The following is an 18,873-nucleotide window of genomic DNA, read 5'->3' as shown; positions in this document are numbered from 1 at the left end:
TAGGAGTAAGGCCAAGTTATGATTAGCCCCTCCCATAAGGCTTAAAACTGACCAGCAACAGCATTTGGGCTTTGCTGGAAAACAATGTTGGTAGCTTCGTCTTCTTGTATTTATGACTTCTGAACATTTGCCAAGAAAGGCCTTTGGCAGTTTGCCTAATTGGACCAAGGTTTGCGATAGGACTGAGGAATTTGTGTTAGGAGGAATTTGTTTTAATTTAGTTGAACTACACTGGGAATGAAGTAATTCTCAGCTGTTTAATAAAGTTTTTTTTTTCATGGACTGAGTTTCCTACTACCTACTTGGGCCTGGGTCAAAAACAGACAGTGCCATAATTAAAATATTCCTTTGCTTTTTTTTTTCCTTCTAAAAGACCATTTCCAACATTTGCTCACGTTCTCGGTGTTTCTAAAGCGCCACAGGGTACTTTGCAAGTGCCGCCATGCTTATAAAACAATGTTTCTAACAAACTATAAATGAAACACTGCTGAGGTGGTATGGGAGGGATTGTTCCTTCTATCAGGGACAGATTCAAGTGTTTAGGCTGTAGTGAATGCCAGCCACACCAAATGGATTCAGAAAATTGACTGCAGCTAGGTATAGGATGTGGTGGCTTAGTGGTTAAGACGTTGAGCTTGTCGATCGAAAGGTCGGCAGTTCAGCGGTTCGAATCCCTACTGCCGTGTAATGGGCTGAGTTCCTGTTACTTGTCCCAGCTTCTGCCCACCTAGAAGTTCAAAAGCACGTAAAAAATGCAAGTAGAAAAATAGGTTTTTCACACTTACAACTTACGTGTAAAAAATGGTCATAAGTTACTTTTTTCAATGTTGTTGTAACTTCGAACAGTCACTAAATGAACAGTTGTAAGCAGAGGAGGCTTTCACATAATTTTACCACCGGTTTGCCGCGCACCAAAAATGTGCTTTGCTCGTGGGCATGGCTTGCACGTATGCGCACGGCTTAGAAAATGTGGCTAAATAGGATGGCATAGCACTGGGGCAGGTGGGCTGGCCAACTCGCTGGTTGCCCCTACCAGTTTGCCCAAACCGGTCTGAACCAGCTGAATACCATTACTGATTGTAAGTCATGGACTACCAGAACATAACATTAAATTGAAATGCATTATATTGATTCACTAATTTTAGCATGAAATTCTAAGTCGTTTTAAAATAAACCGAATGATGTCATTTTAAGACACCTGCAACTGCATAGGTCCACAAAAAAGACAGATTTTTCCATCCTTGGATGAATGTCTCTTCCCACCCACCCCACTATAGCCCAGCTAGCTATAGCTATAGACATCACCCTGCCAACGAAAGTGTGTATAGTCAAGGGTCTGGTGTTCCCAGTTGCAATGAATGGCTGTGAAAGTTGGATCATAAGGAAGGCTGAGCGCCAAAGAATTGAGGCCTTTGAACTCTGGTGCTGGAGGAGACTCCTGCGAGTCCCTTGGATTGCAAGGCGAACAAACTGGTCAGTCCTAGAGGAGAACAACCCTGACTGCTCTTTAGAAGGCCAGATCCTGAAGAAGAAACTCAATTACTTTGGCCACCTAATGAGAAGGAAGGACTGGAGAAGAGCCTAACGCTGGGAACGATTGAGGGCAAAAGAAGAAGGGGATGGCAGAGAATGAGGTGGCTGGATGGAGTCCCTGAAGCAGTAGGCATGAATTTAAATGGACTCCAGAGGATGGTAGAGGACAGGAAGGCCTGGAGGAAGGTTGTCCATGGGGTCACAATGAGTCGGACACGACTTCACAACTAACAGCAACAAATAGCCCAACCATCCAATCTCCTTAGGTGGAGATGGGAGAAGAGGTAGATATGACAGGCCCATGTCTCTGGATGGTTGAGGTTGGCCCTTGGATTCCATCTGGGCCCAGAGAACAGCTTTTCCTGTCCAGCTGGTCAGAGAAGGGTAGTGTTCTGACCCGGCTCTAAAATATGACAAACCCTCTGTAGTTAAATCAATGATTCCTTTATTAGGAGCGCCAGCATCCCTGGCAAAAAGTTTCTCGCTCAACGCAGGCTAACAAGTCTGTCTGACTGGAAGATGAATAGTTGTCTGCCACATCTATTCATCTCTGCCCCCTGAGCTAGGGTGGGGCTTCGCTAGCAGCGGTGGCTCTTCCGTCCCAAGGATCAGCCCATAGATTTCCACTGCTCTCCTCTCCTCTTCCTTCTGTGCATCTGCACATCTGGACCCAGCTGTTCCTCCTCTTCCTCATCAGCCACCTTCAGACCTGGGGGCTGTTGACTCTCTATCTGTGGGCTGACAGACGGCCCAGACTCCACCTCTCTCTCTTCCTCTTCCTCTCCCTCCCTCCCTCTCTCTCTCTCTCTCTCTGCCATCTCCATTCCCTCTTCCCCCTCGGAGCTCCCAGGTTGCCATGATGCTGGCCCTGACTCTCACGCCTCCTCCTCCTCATCTGATTCAGCTGTTGGAGGGGACGGCGGCTGACAAACCACAACAGGTAGACCATTTCAAAGCACATCTGACTCTCAAAACCATGCTTTCTGAGCTTCTTCAGCTCTAGACTGGAAGCAAAAACTCTTCAAAGAAAAAAAAAACACCAGAAAGTCCAGTTACCTTTGGAACATCTCCCTACAAGCGTTTAGAGTTCCTTGTGTCCCAAACAAAAAAATAAAAAGGGAAAAAGATTCTGTGTTAAGAGAAACATCTTCATCTTCTCCAGGGCTTCAAAAGAGGCCTAGAGGTTTGTCGCTTTCCAGAAAATAAGGAGGAAAATTGACTTAGCATTCCTTCTGCTCATCATCCCTATTTCGCTAGTCAGCCTTGCCAAGCCACTGAATCTCCATTGGTCCTTCTCTTTTCGGAGAAGTCTTGGTCAATTTGTGACCACATCTGGTCCCCAGACACCTCGCTAAACTTAGTACACATTCAGATGCACATCTGGCTGAGAGTTCCTCTAACATTGACAATACAGCATAGTTTGGGCAAATTAGTTTCATAGCAATAGCGGCGAATGTCTTTATTGTTTCGTAACTCTCCCTTGGAGTAATTTCTCCATTTAAGGTTTATTGCCTTCTCGCAGACATAAAAAAAAAAAACCACACAAGAAACTAAATATTCAAATAGTGGAGGTTGTGGTGAGGAAAAGTAGCCACAGACAATAAACACATACGAAAGAAAAGTATTAAATAAACGACTACATTTCTTTCGGACTATTTGGTTTTTTCACTGTGAGGAGGAATAGAAACTCGTTCAACAGGAATATTTGGCTTGAAAGAAAGGAGTGAATATTCAGTTACAGTTACAACATGTTTGAAGGATAGTATTCTTCATTCTAAGGGACATGGTGGATCAGTGGCTAAGACACTGAGCTTGTCGATTGAAAGGACGGCAGTTCAGCGGTTCGAATCCCTAGTGCCGCATAATGGGGGAGCTCCCATTACTCGTCCCAGCTTCTGCCAACCTAGCAGTTTGAAAGCACGTAAAAAATGCAAGTAGAAAAATAGGGACCACCTTTGGTGGGAAGGTAACAGCGTTCCGTGCGCCTTTGGCATTGAGTCATGCCGGCCACATGACCACGGAGACGTCTTTGGACAGCACTGGCTCTTCGGCTTTGAAACAGGTATGAGCACCGCCCCCTAGAGTCGGGAACGACTAGCACATATGTGCGAGGGAAACCTTTACCTTTACCTTTTATTCTTCGTTCTGTAACTCAGAAGTCTCCAAATTTAAGACTTGAGGACTGGTGGGTCTGGACGGATCTGCAAGATGTTAAGCTTGGGAGACGACTGAAATGTGTCTTCTAATTTCCTGCATCTTGGCCCCTATTTTTTTTTCCCCCCAGAATTTGAATGGTGGGGGTGATGGTTATTTTTTTTCATCGTAGAGGTTTCATCCAAGGTTGAGATGGATTGTCCAGTGGTGGAATTCAAACTTTTTTACTACCGGTTCTGTGGGCGTGGCTTGGTAGATGTGGTGTGGCTTGGTGGGTGTGGCAGGATACTGCAAAAAACCCATTCCCTCCCCACTCCAGGGGAAGGATACTGCAAAATCCCCATTCCTTCCCCACTCCAGGGGAAGGATACTGCAAAACCCCCATTCCCTCCCCACTCCAGGGGAAGGATACTGCAAAATCCCCATTCCTTCCCCACTCCAGGGGAAGGATACTGCAAAATCCCCATTCCTTCCCCACTCCAGGGGAAGGATACTGCAAAAACCCCATTCCTTCCCCACTCCAGGGAAGGATACTGCAAAACCCCATTCCTCCCACTCCAGGGGAAGGATACTGCAAAATCCCCATTCCTTCCCCACTCCAGGGGAAGGATACTGCAAAATCCCCATTCCTTCCCCACTCCAGGGGAAGGATACTGCAAAATCCCCATTCCTTCCCCACTCCAGGGGAAGGATACTGCAAAATCTCCATTCCTTCCCCACTCCAGGGGAAGGATACTGCAAAATCCCCATTCCTTCCCCACTCCAGGGGAAGGATACTGCAAAATCCCCATTCCTTCCCCACTCCTGGGGGAAGGATATTGCAAAATCTCCATTCCCACCCCGCTCTGGGGCCAGCCAGAGGTGGTATTTGCTGGTTCTTCAAAGTACTCAAAATTTCCGCTACCGGTTCTCCAGAACCTGTCAGAACCTGCTGGATTTCACCCTTAGGATTGTCCCTCTCAGCTGGATATAAAAAAATGCTCCATTTCTCTCAGAGCTGCATGTGAAAATTTGGACTCCAAATTGTAATTATTTTTTTTTAACCTCTGAGTTAAAAAGTTTTGAGTTTGTCTTCAGTTTTGACCACTGAAGTGAGCTCTGTAACTCTCCCTGTTAAACAATACAGGTCGTCCTCAACTTACAACAGTTCATTTAGTGACCGTTCAAAGTTACGATGAGTTACAACCATTTTTCACACTTATGACTTTTGCGGCATCCCCACAGTCATGTGATCGAAATTCAGACGCCTCACAACTGATTCATATTTATCATATATATTTATGTTGCTGTGTCCCGAGCTCACATGATCCCCTTTTGTGACCTTCTGACAAGCAAAGTCAATGGGGAAGCCAGGATTCACTTAACAACTGGGTTCTTGACTTATCGACTGCAGTGGTTCACTTAACAACTGAGGCAAGAGAAGTGGTAAAATGGGGCAAAACTCACTTAACAAATGTCTTGCTTAACAACAGAAATCTTGGGTTCAATTGTGGTCATAAGCCGAGGACTACATGTATTCAATTAAATGACAGGGCTGGATCCAGATAAAGACTTCACTCTAAGATAAGTTGAGATAGAGGAGGGGTCTCACCTCCTTAGGTGGTTGACAGGTAAGAAGATCTCAATCCCCTAGCCATCCATCCCTTAAGTCTTGTTCTTTTTCTATAGTTTTAGATTTTATAATTGCATAATTTTAATATTTTAATTATTTATCGATTTACCTTTTTATAATCTGTAAGCCACCCAGTCCCTTACGGGAGAGATGGGTGGCATAAAAAGGTAGATGATATAGATAGATAGATAGATAGATAGATAGATAGATAGATAGATAGATAGATAGATAGATAGATAGATAATGGATAGATAGATGATAGATAGATAGATAGATAGATAGATAGATAGATAGATAGATAGATAGATAGATAGATAGATAGATAATAGATAGATAGATGATAGATAGATAGATAAATAGTTAGATAGATAGATAGATAGATAGATAGATAATGGATAGATAGATGATAGATAGATAGATAAATAGATAGATAGATAGATGATAGATATATAAGATAGATAGATAGATAGATAGATAGATAGATAGATAGATAGATAGATAGATAGATAGATAGATAGATAGATAATGGATAGATAGATAGATAGATAGATAGATAGATAGATAGATAGATAGATAGATAGATAGATAGATAGATAGATAGAATATGAGATAGATAGATAGATAGATAGATAGATAGATAGAGAGAGAGAGAGAGAGAGAGAGAGAGAGAGAGAGAGAGGTGAAATAGATAGAAAGACAGAAGATAGACAGACAGACAGATAGATAGATGCCCTTTAATTATCAGATGTTAATGAGTTACTCCTTGAAAATCGTAGCACTGATTGAACTGGTCAATCCTGTTAAACATATAGCTATTCCACAGTTTCAAATCCAATCCCTAAAGTAGCTGAAATGATCTCTGCATACCTCCAAGAAACACGGGGCATTTTATGGGTAGCTTTCTGGTTTGATAGCTTTCAGTACAATATATGTTTCTTCCCCCCCCACCCCCATATTTTAGGATAAGAGTCAAGGATTAAGTTTTGTCCGAATACACGCACCATGGAATGTACTGAGCCGGGAAGCGGAGATTCTGAAAATCAAGATGCCCACTAAAAGAGTAAGTATGGATCGATTCTGTTTTTATCACTTTTGAACGTTAGAAACAAAGGGAAATAGCAGATACAGGTTCACAGGGTATGGTCAGAAAAGACAAGCTGGAAGCCATAACAGTGTGAACTAAACTGTGATGATTTCCCTCGGACGCTTCCCCAGATACCTCTCCAGATATCAGCAGGGAAGAGGATGGACCAATTCCAGGCACATCTGGAGGGAAGTTGGTTGATGGCTCCAAACAGCCATCTGAGAAATATTTGGCTGAAGCACAGCTGCAGCAGGACAGCCCTGAGGTTTCAGGTGGAGAAAGCACGCAGCTTCAGCCAATCAATGACGAGGAAGAGGAACTGCCTTCTGCACCAGATCCAAGAACACGTAGGGCAGAGAAAAGGCAGGAGCAACGGAGATCAGCCAGATCACTCATGAGGAGGCAGCCTTGCCCTTCTTGATGGGCTGCACCGGAAGCTTTGCTATTCAGCACAGCAGACACATGGAGACGACACTGGGAACAATGTGTTTGTTTCCTTGCCGTGTGTTCTTGCCTCGAACTTCATTCAGATCGTATCTCTTCAGCTCTTGCCTTGCCTTTGCTTGTGGGTTTGCCTTTGTCTTGGAACTTGCGTTTGCCGTTGGAACTTGTTTTTGTCTAGTGGACTGGAGTCCCTTTTGTCTTGAGGGCTAGTGTTGGCTTTATTTGAGTAGCCCGTGGAACTCATTGGGGTTGAGCTGGTGCCAGTGCAGGGAATTGCTGGGGAATACTCCTGACACCCATGGTGTGTATGTGTGTGTGTGTGCATGAGAGAGTGGAATAGCACACATTCACACATTAAAAATTGGTAGAGCACCTTTGTGACTGCCATCTTTGCAGACACTTTTATGCAGTGGAAATACAAGAGGTGTCATCTAGCCACTTTTCTGGAGGAAAGGAGTTGGGAACAGTGATGAGATTCAAGTAATTTGACAACCGGTTCTTTGCCCTAAGGATTTCTTCCAACAACCAGTTCGCCAAACTGCTCAGAAAGTTAACAACTGTTTCTCCCAAACTGGCGCAAACTGGCTGAATCCCACCACTCGATGGGAAGATAGATGGTTGGGTAGATTCCAACAGTTTTCCTTGTGTTCATCTAAGTCAGTGATGGCGAACCTATGTTACGTATGCCACAGGTGGCACACAGAGCCCTCTCTGCGGGCACGCCAGCTGTTGCTCCAGCCCAGCTCCACCAACCAGCTGGTCTTCGAGTCTCTGCCGCGCATACGTGGGGGAGGGGTGCATGCGGGAGACAAGCGTGTGCATGCACGGGGAGTGGGGAGCATGCACATGGGGTGCAGGTTGGTGCAGGAGGATTTCCAGGCCCGAAGCGGGGTACAGGGGGCCTCACACTGTGCCCCCATGCCCCATTTTGATCCTGGAAAACCTTTTGCACCAACCTGGAAGCCAAAACGGGGCACGGGGGGGTGGAGCGCATGTGCAGGGGGGTGCTCGCATTTCATTTTGGGGTTTGGGGCATGCACAGGTGCATTTGCGCCCATATGCGTGTGCTTTGGGCACTCGGCACCAAAAAGGTTAACCATCACTGATCCAAGTTGTGCTTTACCTTTTTTTTTTTTTTTACTCTCAAGCCAGTCCGATTTTATTAGGAGATTCATTATTCATTTGGGTTATGTTTTAAGGACTTGATTATGGAGCATAAGCAGGGGTGAAATGCTCCCGGTTCAGACCGGATTGGCGGATCCAGTAGCGATGGCGGCGGTGTTGTGCCTCGTCCGCTTTCCCCGCAGCCGGGCCCATCTTATCTGCTTCCAAACGTTGAGGAATGTCCTAGCATGCCACCCGGCCCCAGCCCTGGCTCCATGCCCAGACAGGCTGAGGAGGAAGAAGTGCCTCCAGCCCCCAGCTCTGGCTCCATGCCCAGGCAAACGGAGCAACTAGACCCCTCCCCCTCCCCCACAGCATGTGAGCCTGAGGAAGGTCAATTACCAACAGCTGCAGACTGGAGTGACCCTCGTTCAGGAGAATTGATAGGCGGCGTCAACAGAAGGAAGGGAGGGGCAGGCCTGGATAAGTGCTGAGTCATGGAGCCACACCCCATGGCCTATATAAAGGATCTGTTTTCTGGCATTCTCTGAGTCAGGCAAAGTCTACCTTATCTTGCTGAAGTCACTTTCTGGTCTCCTGCCTGCCTTGAGAACTTTGCTAGGACTTTGGCAGAGCTGCAGAGGCACGCCTGATTCGGATTTCCCTGACCCGGCCATCAGTGGAGGAGTGGGACACGACAGGCGGGTGATTCAGAGAACCGGTAGCAAAAATCCCTCTCCCCCAGCACCCAGGCCCACCCAATCACCCAGTCGCCCGCTTGCCACTTCTTTTTAAAAATGCTTTTAAAAGGTTAAAAAAAAGTCTCTGACGATCCCAGCTGAGCTGCCTGATCGTCAGAGCCTTTTTGTTAACTTTTAAAAGCATTTTTTTTTGCTTTTGAATAGGTTGTAAAAAAAATGCTTTTAAAAGTTAAAAAAAAAGATTGTGCACCACAGCTGATCACCCCACCCACCACCCGCGTGCTGTTATACTTACCCCATGCCTCCTTTTGGCATGCACTGCGTGCAGATGCACCTCATATTTGGGGCATGGTGAGCATTGCGCACGCACGCGTGCAGCCAGCGAACTGGTAGTAAACCGGTTCAGATTTCACCACTGAGCACAAGCCCAATTTGACCGTGAGCTCACTTCCATCGGACCCTGATGCTAGCAGGAGAGCATCTTGTCCTTGTCAGGAGGGCCAAAGAGCTGAATTACTCACTCCTGCCCTACTTCTAAACAGAATGGGATCAACCATTCTGTAAAGCTAGTAGAACAGAGGTGGGTTTCAGCAGGTTCTGACCAGTTCTGGAGAACCGGTAGTGGAAATTTTGAGTAGTTCGGAGAACCGATAGTAAAAATTCTGACTGGCCTCACCCCCATCTATTCTCTGCCTCCTGAGTCCCAGCTGATCGGGAGGAAATGGGGATTTTGCAGTAATCTTCCCCTGGAGTGGGGTGGGCATGGAGATTTTACAGTATCCTTCCCCTGCCATGCCCACCAAGCCACACCCACAGAACCGGTAGTAAAACACCCACAGAACACAGTGAAACCCACCACTGTGGTAGAAGTACATTAGAAGAGTGATGGTAGTTGTAGCCTAACCTGTGTCATTTAAGGCTGAATCGAACCAAGTGGTGCCCCGTTTTGGGCCTAGTAGGCCTCCCTGCAGCCTCCTGGGAGCGAAAATGGGCTACGGGGTAGACGCCACTTCCCCCCCCATGCCCTGTTTTGGGCCTAGTAGGGCTCCCTGCAGCCTTCTGGGAGTGAAAACAGGCTTCGGGGGGGGCACGCTGCACCCCATGCCCCATTTTGGGCCTAATAGGCTGCCCTGCATTCACTTGGGAGCCAAAATGGGGTATGTAGAGACTCCTGGAAGGGGTGGCGAGGGGAGTGGCAGGGCCAGCCAGCAATTTAACTACCAGTTCACCCAAACCGTCCTGAACCGGCTGAATCCCACCACTGATAGGAGAATCTATTTCTGAGCTCACCGGCTGCTGGTCCGCCAAAGCCCCACCAGCTGCACTTGCTCAGCCTGCGTCTCCCAGCAGGGAGGAGCCCAGGCAAGGCGCACATTTATAGCTTCCCCGGCATGGCCAAGAGAGCAGCCATCAGCCAGGGAAGGGTGGCTTCTAACGGGGAGGAGACCAGGCCATGGGGTCGTCTGCTCAGGCAGCCCACCACCACCACCCTGTGTTCACCGGCTGCTGGTCCCGACCGCCTGGGGCCATGCAAGAAGCCTGCATGGGCAGGCAGGGAGGGAAGCCCTGGCTTACCTTGTTCTGCTCCCTTTGGAGTGACCGCCAGGATCTCCTCTCCGTGTCTTTTGGCACGCGCACCTGTTGCTGATTTTTGCGCCAGAAACCAGACCAGCTGGCCGATGTGCATGCGCACTCTGGAAACAGGAAGATCATCTTCCTGGAGGGCGCATGCACAATGGGAGGCTGCTCTTCTGGTTTCCGGCCTGCTCCACGTGCCCGGAGAAATGACATAGGTTCACCAGCACGGTTCTAGAGCATTGCTAAGTTTATTCATCTGATTTCTGAGCCAGGAATGCCTTTTCTGAATATGCACATTTATTTCTACCACATCGATTCCTTTGGAATCAGTGAACTTAGTTAATTTTTGGAAGTTACGTACCTATGATGTATGCCGTTTTTTGTTTCTCTAGACTTACGAAATCAAAGAAGAAGGGGGAATTGTCAAGAAGCTGTCATCGATATGGCAGAAATGTACAGAACCATTGCAGCCTAAAGTGCCAGAGCAAAATACCACTAAGATGAAGAATTTATCTTATCCCTTTTCCAGAGAAAAAATATATTTGTGAGTATTTGATGGGGTGGGTGATGGAACCGATGAAGGACTTCATCTAAATTACTTCTGTGGGAATTGGGTAGATGCTAATCAAGCACGGCATAGAGAAATGTTTTTCAAACTTGGCAGCTTTAAGATTAATGGACTCTCAAGCCTGAAGCTGACCTGGCTATGGCCATTTTCTTTTCTTTGGTGCTTCAGCTTCTGTCGGGGTTTTTTTTCCACATGGCTTCACGTTGACACAGCCTGGAGTGGAAGGGAGGGATAGAGATAGATGCAGTGGTGGGATTCAAATAATTTAACAACCGGTTCTCTGTCCTAATGACTGGGTGGGCGGGCGTGGCCATGGTGGGTGTGGCCAGATGGTGTGACAGGCAGCACTCAGTCTCCTGCACCCACCTGGGAGTAAAAATGAGCCATGGGGGGATGCACTGCTCCCTGTGCCCTGTTTTAGGTCTAGTAGGCCTCCCTGAAGCCTCCTGGAAGTGAAAATGGGCTGTGGGGGGGGGCGCCCAGAGATGGGTTTCAGCAGGTTCTGACCAGTTCTGGAGAACCGATAGCGGAAATTTTGAGTAGTTCGGAGAACCGGTAGTAAAAATTCTGACTGGCCCCTCCCCCATCTATTCTCTGCCTCCCGAGCCCCAGCTGATTGGGAGGGAATGGAGATTTTGCAGTATCCTTCCCCTGCCACGCCCACCAAGCCATGCCACGCCCACCAAGCCACACCCACAGAACCGGTAGTAAAAAAATGTGAAACCCACCACTGGGCACGCTGCACCCATCACCCCCGTGCCCCATTTCGGACATAGGAGGACTCCCTGAAGCCTCCTGGGAGCAAAAATGGGCCACGGGGGGGCATACTGCACCCTCCTGTATGCCTAGTAGGCCTCCCTGCATTTACCAGGGAGCCAAAATGGGGCACTTGAGGACTCTTGGAAGGGGACGGTTAGGAGGAGAGACAGGGCCAGTCAGCAATTTAACTACCAGTTCACCCGAATTGGTCCAAACCAGCTGAATCCCACCACTGGTTAGATGGGGTTTTGTAGCCAAAACAACATAGCTCTCTTATGAGTCAGAGAGATTCCAACAACTGGCTGGCCAGAGGAGGAGGAAAGACGTCACCAAGCAACCAGCCAGTATCCATATTGGATAATGTGATTTATTGTTTTGAGAAAACAGGAAACTTTTACTTTTAACGTGGTGGAAAGCGCGGGAACCTTCAGAGTTGGCTTTCCACCAGTTTGTGCCAAGATGATGTCTCCAAATAAAACTGTTCTTTGAGGAACCAACTTCCCTTGGAGTTCTGTTTGCGATGGATGCATTAATTGGAATCCTGACATTGGACTTCAACTCCCAGGATTCCTCAGCCATTCTGGAAGTTGAAGTCTCTATAATTTAAAATTGCCAAGTTTGAGAAATACTGATATACCTTAGAGCAGGGTTCTCCAACCTTGGCAACTTTAAGACTTGTGGATTTCAACTCCCAGAATTCCTCAGCCAGCAAAGCTGACAAAGAATTCTGGGAGTTGAAGTCCACAAGTCTTAAAGTTGCCAAGGTTGGAGAACCCTGCCTTAGAGGGTTGTTTGAGTATCACAGAGGCAAAATACTAATAATTTGATCAATTAAATAATATGAAGCAGGTTTAGCATTCTTTTCTAAGCTTTACTAGAAGAGAGAACAATATTTTTTTTCTTTTTTCTTTGGGACCTAGAGAGGCTCTTGGGAAGATAATTAATTTTTAAAAAATAATAATGTTTTTTTAATTGATGTTTAAAATCCAAATGCAAAAAAAAAAGCTAATTAAGGCAAATTAAGAAAACAAATTTTATATATATTCAATTTTTTTTACTGCCGGTTCTGTGGGCATGGCTTAGTGGGTGTGGCATGACTTGGTGGGCGTGGCTCGGTGGGGGTGGCAGGGGAAGGATACTGTAAAATCTCCATTCCCTCCCCATTCCAGGGGAAGGTTACTGCAAAAATTCCCATTTTCTCCCGATCAGCTGGGACCTGGGAGGCAGAGAATAGATGATGGCGGGGCCAGTCAGAATTTTTACTACCGGTTCTCCGAACTACTCAAAATTTCCGCTACTGGTTCTCCTGAACTGGTCAGAACTTGCTGAAACCCACCTCTAGTGCTGCGGGCTGAGACATTCTACTCCCCCTCCATCTGTTCCAACTGCCAGTTGCATTATATTAACACACTCATGCTATGGAGTTACACATTACCCAACCAGTGGTGGGTTTCAAATTTTTTTACTACCGGTTCTGTGGGTGTGGCTTGGTGGGCGTGGCAGGGAAAGGATACTGCAAAATCTCCATTCCCTCCCAATCAGCTGGGGCTCGGGAGGCAGAGAATAGATGATGGCGGGGCCAATCAGAATTTTTACTACCGGTTCTCCGAACTACTCAAAATTTCCGCTACTGGTTCTCCTGAACTGGTCAGAACTTGCTGAAACCCACTTCTTCAAGTGACCCTGGGACACTGTGACCATTATAAATGTGACTCAGCTGCCATGTGTCTGTGTTTTGATCATGTGACCATGGGGATGCTGAAAAGGTCATAAGTTTGAAAAACGGTCATAAGTCACTTTTTCAGTGCTGTGGTAGCCTTGAATGGTCATTAAATGAACTGCTAAAAGTCAAGGATTTAGTTCCCCTTTCATCCAGAAAAGTACATTTACAATAACTTCTTGCCTTCTCTATTATTTCAATCAAAAATCTCTTTATACCATACCTCATCTTTTATCTATTAGCAAATAATAAAGCCCCATAACTCAACCTTATTCTGCAAAAGTTCATTACCAGAAATAATAATTTAAGTAGGCATGTATATAAAAGAAATAAAACAGTTTCAAATTTCTCTCCTTTACACAGTATCTTGTCATTTTCTCTAGAGGCACAGAGGGAGGGGGAAAAATCCCCTCTAATCATGTTTTATATCTATAAATATATCTTTTAAAATCTCATTGTTAACCCCTAATCAAGAAAAATTCCTTTAGGGCTACCCAAAATAACAATGTATTACAAATTTTAATCTTTAATCCCTTCAAATGATGTCCCACAAATTAATTTCTTCCCTTCTCTTCATCCTTCTCAATTTTAATACTGTAACATATGTTTTTCTCTATAAAAAAAATGGAAGAAAAAACCCGTTTTCCCATATTTTATCTATAAACAAATCTTTAAAGCCTTTTAACATTCAGAAAACCCATTAAAAGCTAATAGGAAAGAAAGAATCGTATCCATTTTATTTATTTATTTTATTTATTTATTTATTTTATTAGATTTATAAACCGCCCTTCTCCCGAAGGACTCAGGGCGGTGTACAGCCAAAGTAAAAAGAAACAATATACAGTTAAAATACAATTAAAAAGCTTATTATACAGTGTGACCGAAATTAAAATAATTAAGAATCTAAAAAACCCCAATTAAAACCAGAGAGAAATTTAGAATTTAAAACTAAACAATTTAAGAAAGCCCCGCACGAACAAACAGATATGTTTTCAGTTCGCGGCGAAAAGTCCGAAGGTCAGGTATTCAACCTTAGTTGAATAAGCCAAACTTCTGGGCTTGAAGTAAATCAGCTTTATTTTTTTGTAGTGTTAGAACCTCTGTTTTCTGAATAAAAAACATCCTGATGCTGTTCTATAGGGCAGTAATGGCTAACCTTTTACATCACTGTGTGCTGACCTGCATGCCGGAAATGGCACACAAAACCAGCCCGCCTGGATCACGTGACCTAGCTGGCAATCATGTGCGCAGGAGCGCCAAAACCCGGAAGAGCAGCATTCCATGAGCATGCGCGCACCGGCACCTGAAGTTCCGGAGGTGGCTTGATGAACAACTGGCCATCGCTCGTGTGCGCGATGGAAACCTAGAAGTTTGGGTGCCGGCATGAGCTTGCGCGACAGAATGCTGCTCTTCTGGTTTTTGGGCTACTGCATGCACGAAGGCTAATGTTGTGGTTCCCGCCCTCAAACCTGGCCCAATGCCCGAAAGTGCCTTGGAGCCGGGCCTGCTGCCAGAAAGTGACTCGGAGTTGGGCCTGCTGCCAGAAAGTGATTTGGACAGTGAGGGGGAAGGGCCGTCAGGACTTACCTCAGAAGCACCAGCCTCCCTGGATCAGCTCCAGGAGCCAGAAGCAGGCCAAGTGAAAGAGATAACGAGGCCTCCTTCTCCTGACTCTTCCCCCCCAGGCCACACCTCCAGACCCAGCTGACAGCAATCAGGCTTGGCTCAATCCCAGGTTTTATAGGCAGGAGAGAAGGGAACGACAGAAACAGGGGAGGGGCAGGCCTAGGAAGTGCTGAGTCATGGAGCCACACCCCACAGGATATAAAAGACAGCAAGAGCTGATGTGTCTCTTTGTATCAGGCAAATCCACGGATTGACTAGAGCTGAAGGTTGTGACTCACCAGTGTCTTGGCAGCTATTGAGGGCTCTTGGCAGACGCTGATTCTTTTGCTGCCAGAGCTGATAAGAGCCGGCTAATTAACCCATCGTTCAGATGGAGGCAAGGAGGACACAACAGCTAATTGACTGGCATGCATGTTTGCACAGGAACACAGAAGAGAAGCCAGCAAGAATCCCCCGTGGGATGGTTCTGCGTGCCGTTTCTGGCACCCTTTCCATAGGTTCGCCAACACAGCCTTATAATGTCATGGAACTGATTTTTTTCTTCTTCTCTTTTTCTGTTTCAAGGTACAACATTCAAGATAAAGATACGTTTTTTGACAACGGCACCCGCAGTCGAATCGTAAGTTAAATCCACAAGAAGGCTATTGTTGGATTATGGCTTAGAATGCTTTCCATCACTTTAGCCACAGATAAGAGAAACAAAGAGGATTTCTATTTCGAGGTGCTGATTCAAAGTGCGGAGGCTCAAAATTTCAGCTAATAGCAATAGCAATAGCACTTAGACTTATATACCGCTTCATGGTACTCTGCAGCCCTCTCTAAGCATTTTACAGAGTCAGTGCATTGCCCCCAATGATCTGAGTTCTCATTTTAATGACCTCAGAAGGTTGGAAGGCTGAGTCAACCTTGAGCCAGTCAAGATCGAACTGCTGGCAGTCAGCAGAGTTAACCTGCAATACTGCATTCTAACCACTGCACTACCATGGCGCAGTAATATCTATGTCAGAATAGAGTTGGAAGTGACCTTGGAGGTCTTCTAGTCCAACCCCCTGCTCAAGCAGGAGACCTTATACCATTTAAGTCAAGTGGCTGTCCAATTTCTTCTTAAAAACCTCCAGTGATGAAGCACCCACAACTTCTGGAGAACTTCCAGTAGGCGTTCTGCTAGAACTTCTCCTGTGGTTCATTGTTTGCTGAAAATAATGTCTCCTTCCATGTTGTTCTCTGTTATACCTAGAAGTTAGGAATCTTTATGGGTTGACACCCCTTGTCGTGTCCCCCTCCCTCTCCGACGGCCGGGTCTGGGAAGTCTGTATCAAGCATGGCCACGAAGCCTCTGCATCTTTGCCAAATTCCTGTCAGAGTTCTCAGGGCAGGCAGGAATCCAAGGTGTGACTTCAGCAACCAGATGAGACTTTGCTTGACTCAAGGAATGCCAAAAAGCAGATCCTTTATATAGGCTGTGGGGTGTGGCTCCATGACTCAGCACTTATCCAGGCCTGCCCCTCCCTTCCTTTTGCTGACGTTGCCTCTCCATTCTCCGGAAGCGGGGATCCATCCACTGTGTCTTTCCGTCCTCCTGGTCTGCTGCCGGCAATTCTAGCACATGGCTGGCTTCGTGCTCACATGCTGTAGGAGGGAGGTTTGTTTGCTCAGTCTGTCCGGGCATGGTGCCAGGGCTGGGGGTTGGAGGCATGCCAGGCCGTTCCTCTTCATTATCAGTCTCTGGCTCAGGTAGCAGGAGATGGGAGGGGCCCGGCTGAGGAGAGGAGTGCGGGCGAGGCACAACACCCCTTTGGAATATTGTAAAGCTGTGCTACCTTTTATAACACAGGAAATTTTTTTTTACAATAGAAGGAAAACTTTTTTCTAAAGGTATGTCCTCAGGGGTGGGCTGCTGGGAATTTGCAGGGGTTCGAGAGAAACTCTAGTTAAGATTCTGTGCAGTTCAGAGAACACTCCACCCCACCCTGCCCCTCCCAGGAGTCCCCACACGGCCCGTTTTGAATGCAGGTAAGTGCAGGTCATGCGCGGAGACTCAGGGAGGACAAAAAACGGACCTACCAGAAGTTTGGGTCTCCAGAAGCCCTCTGGAGCCTGAGGAGGCCATTTTTGCCCTCCCAGAGGCTTGAGAAAAGCCTCCAGAGCCCGGGGAGTACAAAAATGCCCCCCACGCCCCCGTGGTGCAGATGGCCAACTAGGCCACACCTACCATGGCCACGCCCATCCAGTAACCGAGCAGAGAACCCCTTGCTAAAATTTTTGAAGCCCACCCCTGTATGTCCTCCTACCTTTCTACCCCTGAATGTTTTTCAAATTTTGTCTGGTATATTTTTCTTTCTTCTTCTTTTTATACCCATTATTAAAACTGTGGAAATGCAATAAATAAAGAACTCTATGAATCTCCCCATTTATTTATTTATTTGTTTATTTATTTATTTATTTATTTGATTTCTATACCGCCCTTCTCCCGAAGGACTCAGGGCGGTGTACAGGCAAGAATAAAACAAACGGTACAATATACAAATTTAAAATGCAGTTAAAAAACTTATTTTAAAATTGGCCTGAGAAGTAAAATATATAATAAGCTAAAAAACCCCATTTAAAATTAATTACTAAGAATTTAAAAATTTGTTAAAATCAATTTAAGCCGGCCCCGCGCGAATAAAAAGATGTGTCTTCAGTTCGTGACGGAATGTCCGAAGGTCAGACATTTGACGTAAACCAGGGGGAAGTTCGTTCCAGAGTGTGGGAGCCCCCACAGAGAAGGACCTTCCCCTGGGGGCCGCCAGCCGACATTGCTTGGCGGACGGCACCCTGAGAAGTCCCTCTCTGTGAGAGCGTACGGGTCTGTGGGAGGCATGTGGTAACAGCAGGCGGTCCCGTAAGTACCCAGGCCCTAAGCCATGGAGTGCTTTAAAGGTGGTAACCAGCACCTTAAAGTGCACTCGAAAGGCCACAGGTAGCCAGTGCAGTCTGCGCAGGAGCGGTGTTATATGGGAGCTACGCGGAGCTATTATGGCAAAATGGTAGTCAGAATTTGGTTTTATCGTGGAGGTTGGTTTTTAGATGTACATTGATTGATTAGCTTCTGTTAAATTTTGAGGAATCATCTGTAAGTGATTTCTCTTTTTCTTTTTCCTGTTCTTTTCCACCCCCACCCCCAATTATAGGTACATGAAATTTTGAAGCGCACATATATTTCAAAAGCCAAAAACAGCATGGGTAAGAAAAAGGTTGAATTTTAAATATAGCATCGTGGAAGACGCGTCTCAATATGTTTTAACCATCTCATCGAACATGTCAGCTTCTTGCGATATAGGCACTCCTCGACTTACAACCATTTGTTTGGGATCTGTTCAAAGTTTTGACCGTGCTGAAAAAAGTCTCATCCTTGCACTTACGACCGGTCCTCGCACTTACAACTATTGCACCGGGGGTGGGGGGGCTCATGGTCACGTGATCATAATTCACATATTTGGCAACCGGCTCACGTTTATGACCGGTTACAATGTTCATGATCCCAGTTTGTCACCATTTTTGCTGGTTTCCAACCAAAAATGCCTGTTTGGAAGAATGGCTTCACACGCAAAGTCAATGGAGGACGCCAGATTCACTTAGCGACCGGGCGATTCCATGAACAATTGCAGTGATTCACTTAAAAATCACTGTAAAATCGGGCGTGATTCACTTAACAACTTTTTTGCTGAGCCATCAGAATTCTAGTCGTAGCTGGGGTCGTAAATTGAGGACTGCCTATATTCAAGTGTGTTTTGAAAAGACTGAGTCATCTACTAGGGAGACCTGTGTGGTTGCTCCAGCTCAGGAGAAGGAATGGCAGAATTGGGAGACATTCTCAGATGTATGTCTTACCTCTTCATGATCTGAATAGGGCATATTGGAAGGAATATTCACTGGCAAACCTATAGCATACATGCCAAAAGTGGCATGCAGAGCCATCTCTCCAGACATGCGAGCCATCACCCGTTG

General features: G+C 46.2%; 1 protein-coding gene across 1 annotated transcript in view; it reads left to right on the top strand.

The window, feature by feature from the left end:
• ANO2 (anoctamin 2) overlaps positions 1-18,873 on the top strand; it is a 207,727-nt gene that overhangs the window by 38,557 nt on the left and 150,297 nt on the right. The window contains exons 4-7 of the mRNA XM_058189662.1: positions 6,261-6,359; positions 10,603-10,754; positions 15,448-15,502; positions 18,057-18,108. Coding sequence (XP_058045645.1) covers positions 6,261-6,359; positions 10,603-10,754; positions 15,448-15,502; positions 18,057-18,108 — 358 coding nt within the window. The remainder of the gene's footprint in view (positions 1-6,260; positions 6,360-10,602; positions 10,755-15,447; positions 15,503-18,056; positions 18,109-18,873) is intronic.

Source organism: Ahaetulla prasina, chromosome 7 (genome assembly GCF_028640845.1).
Source record: "Ahaetulla prasina isolate Xishuangbanna chromosome 7, ASM2864084v1, whole genome shotgun sequence".
Lineage (NCBI taxonomy): Eukaryota > Metazoa > Chordata > Lepidosauria > Squamata > Colubridae > Ahaetulla > Ahaetulla prasina.
This window is presented reverse-complemented; position numbering and strand designations above follow the sequence as displayed.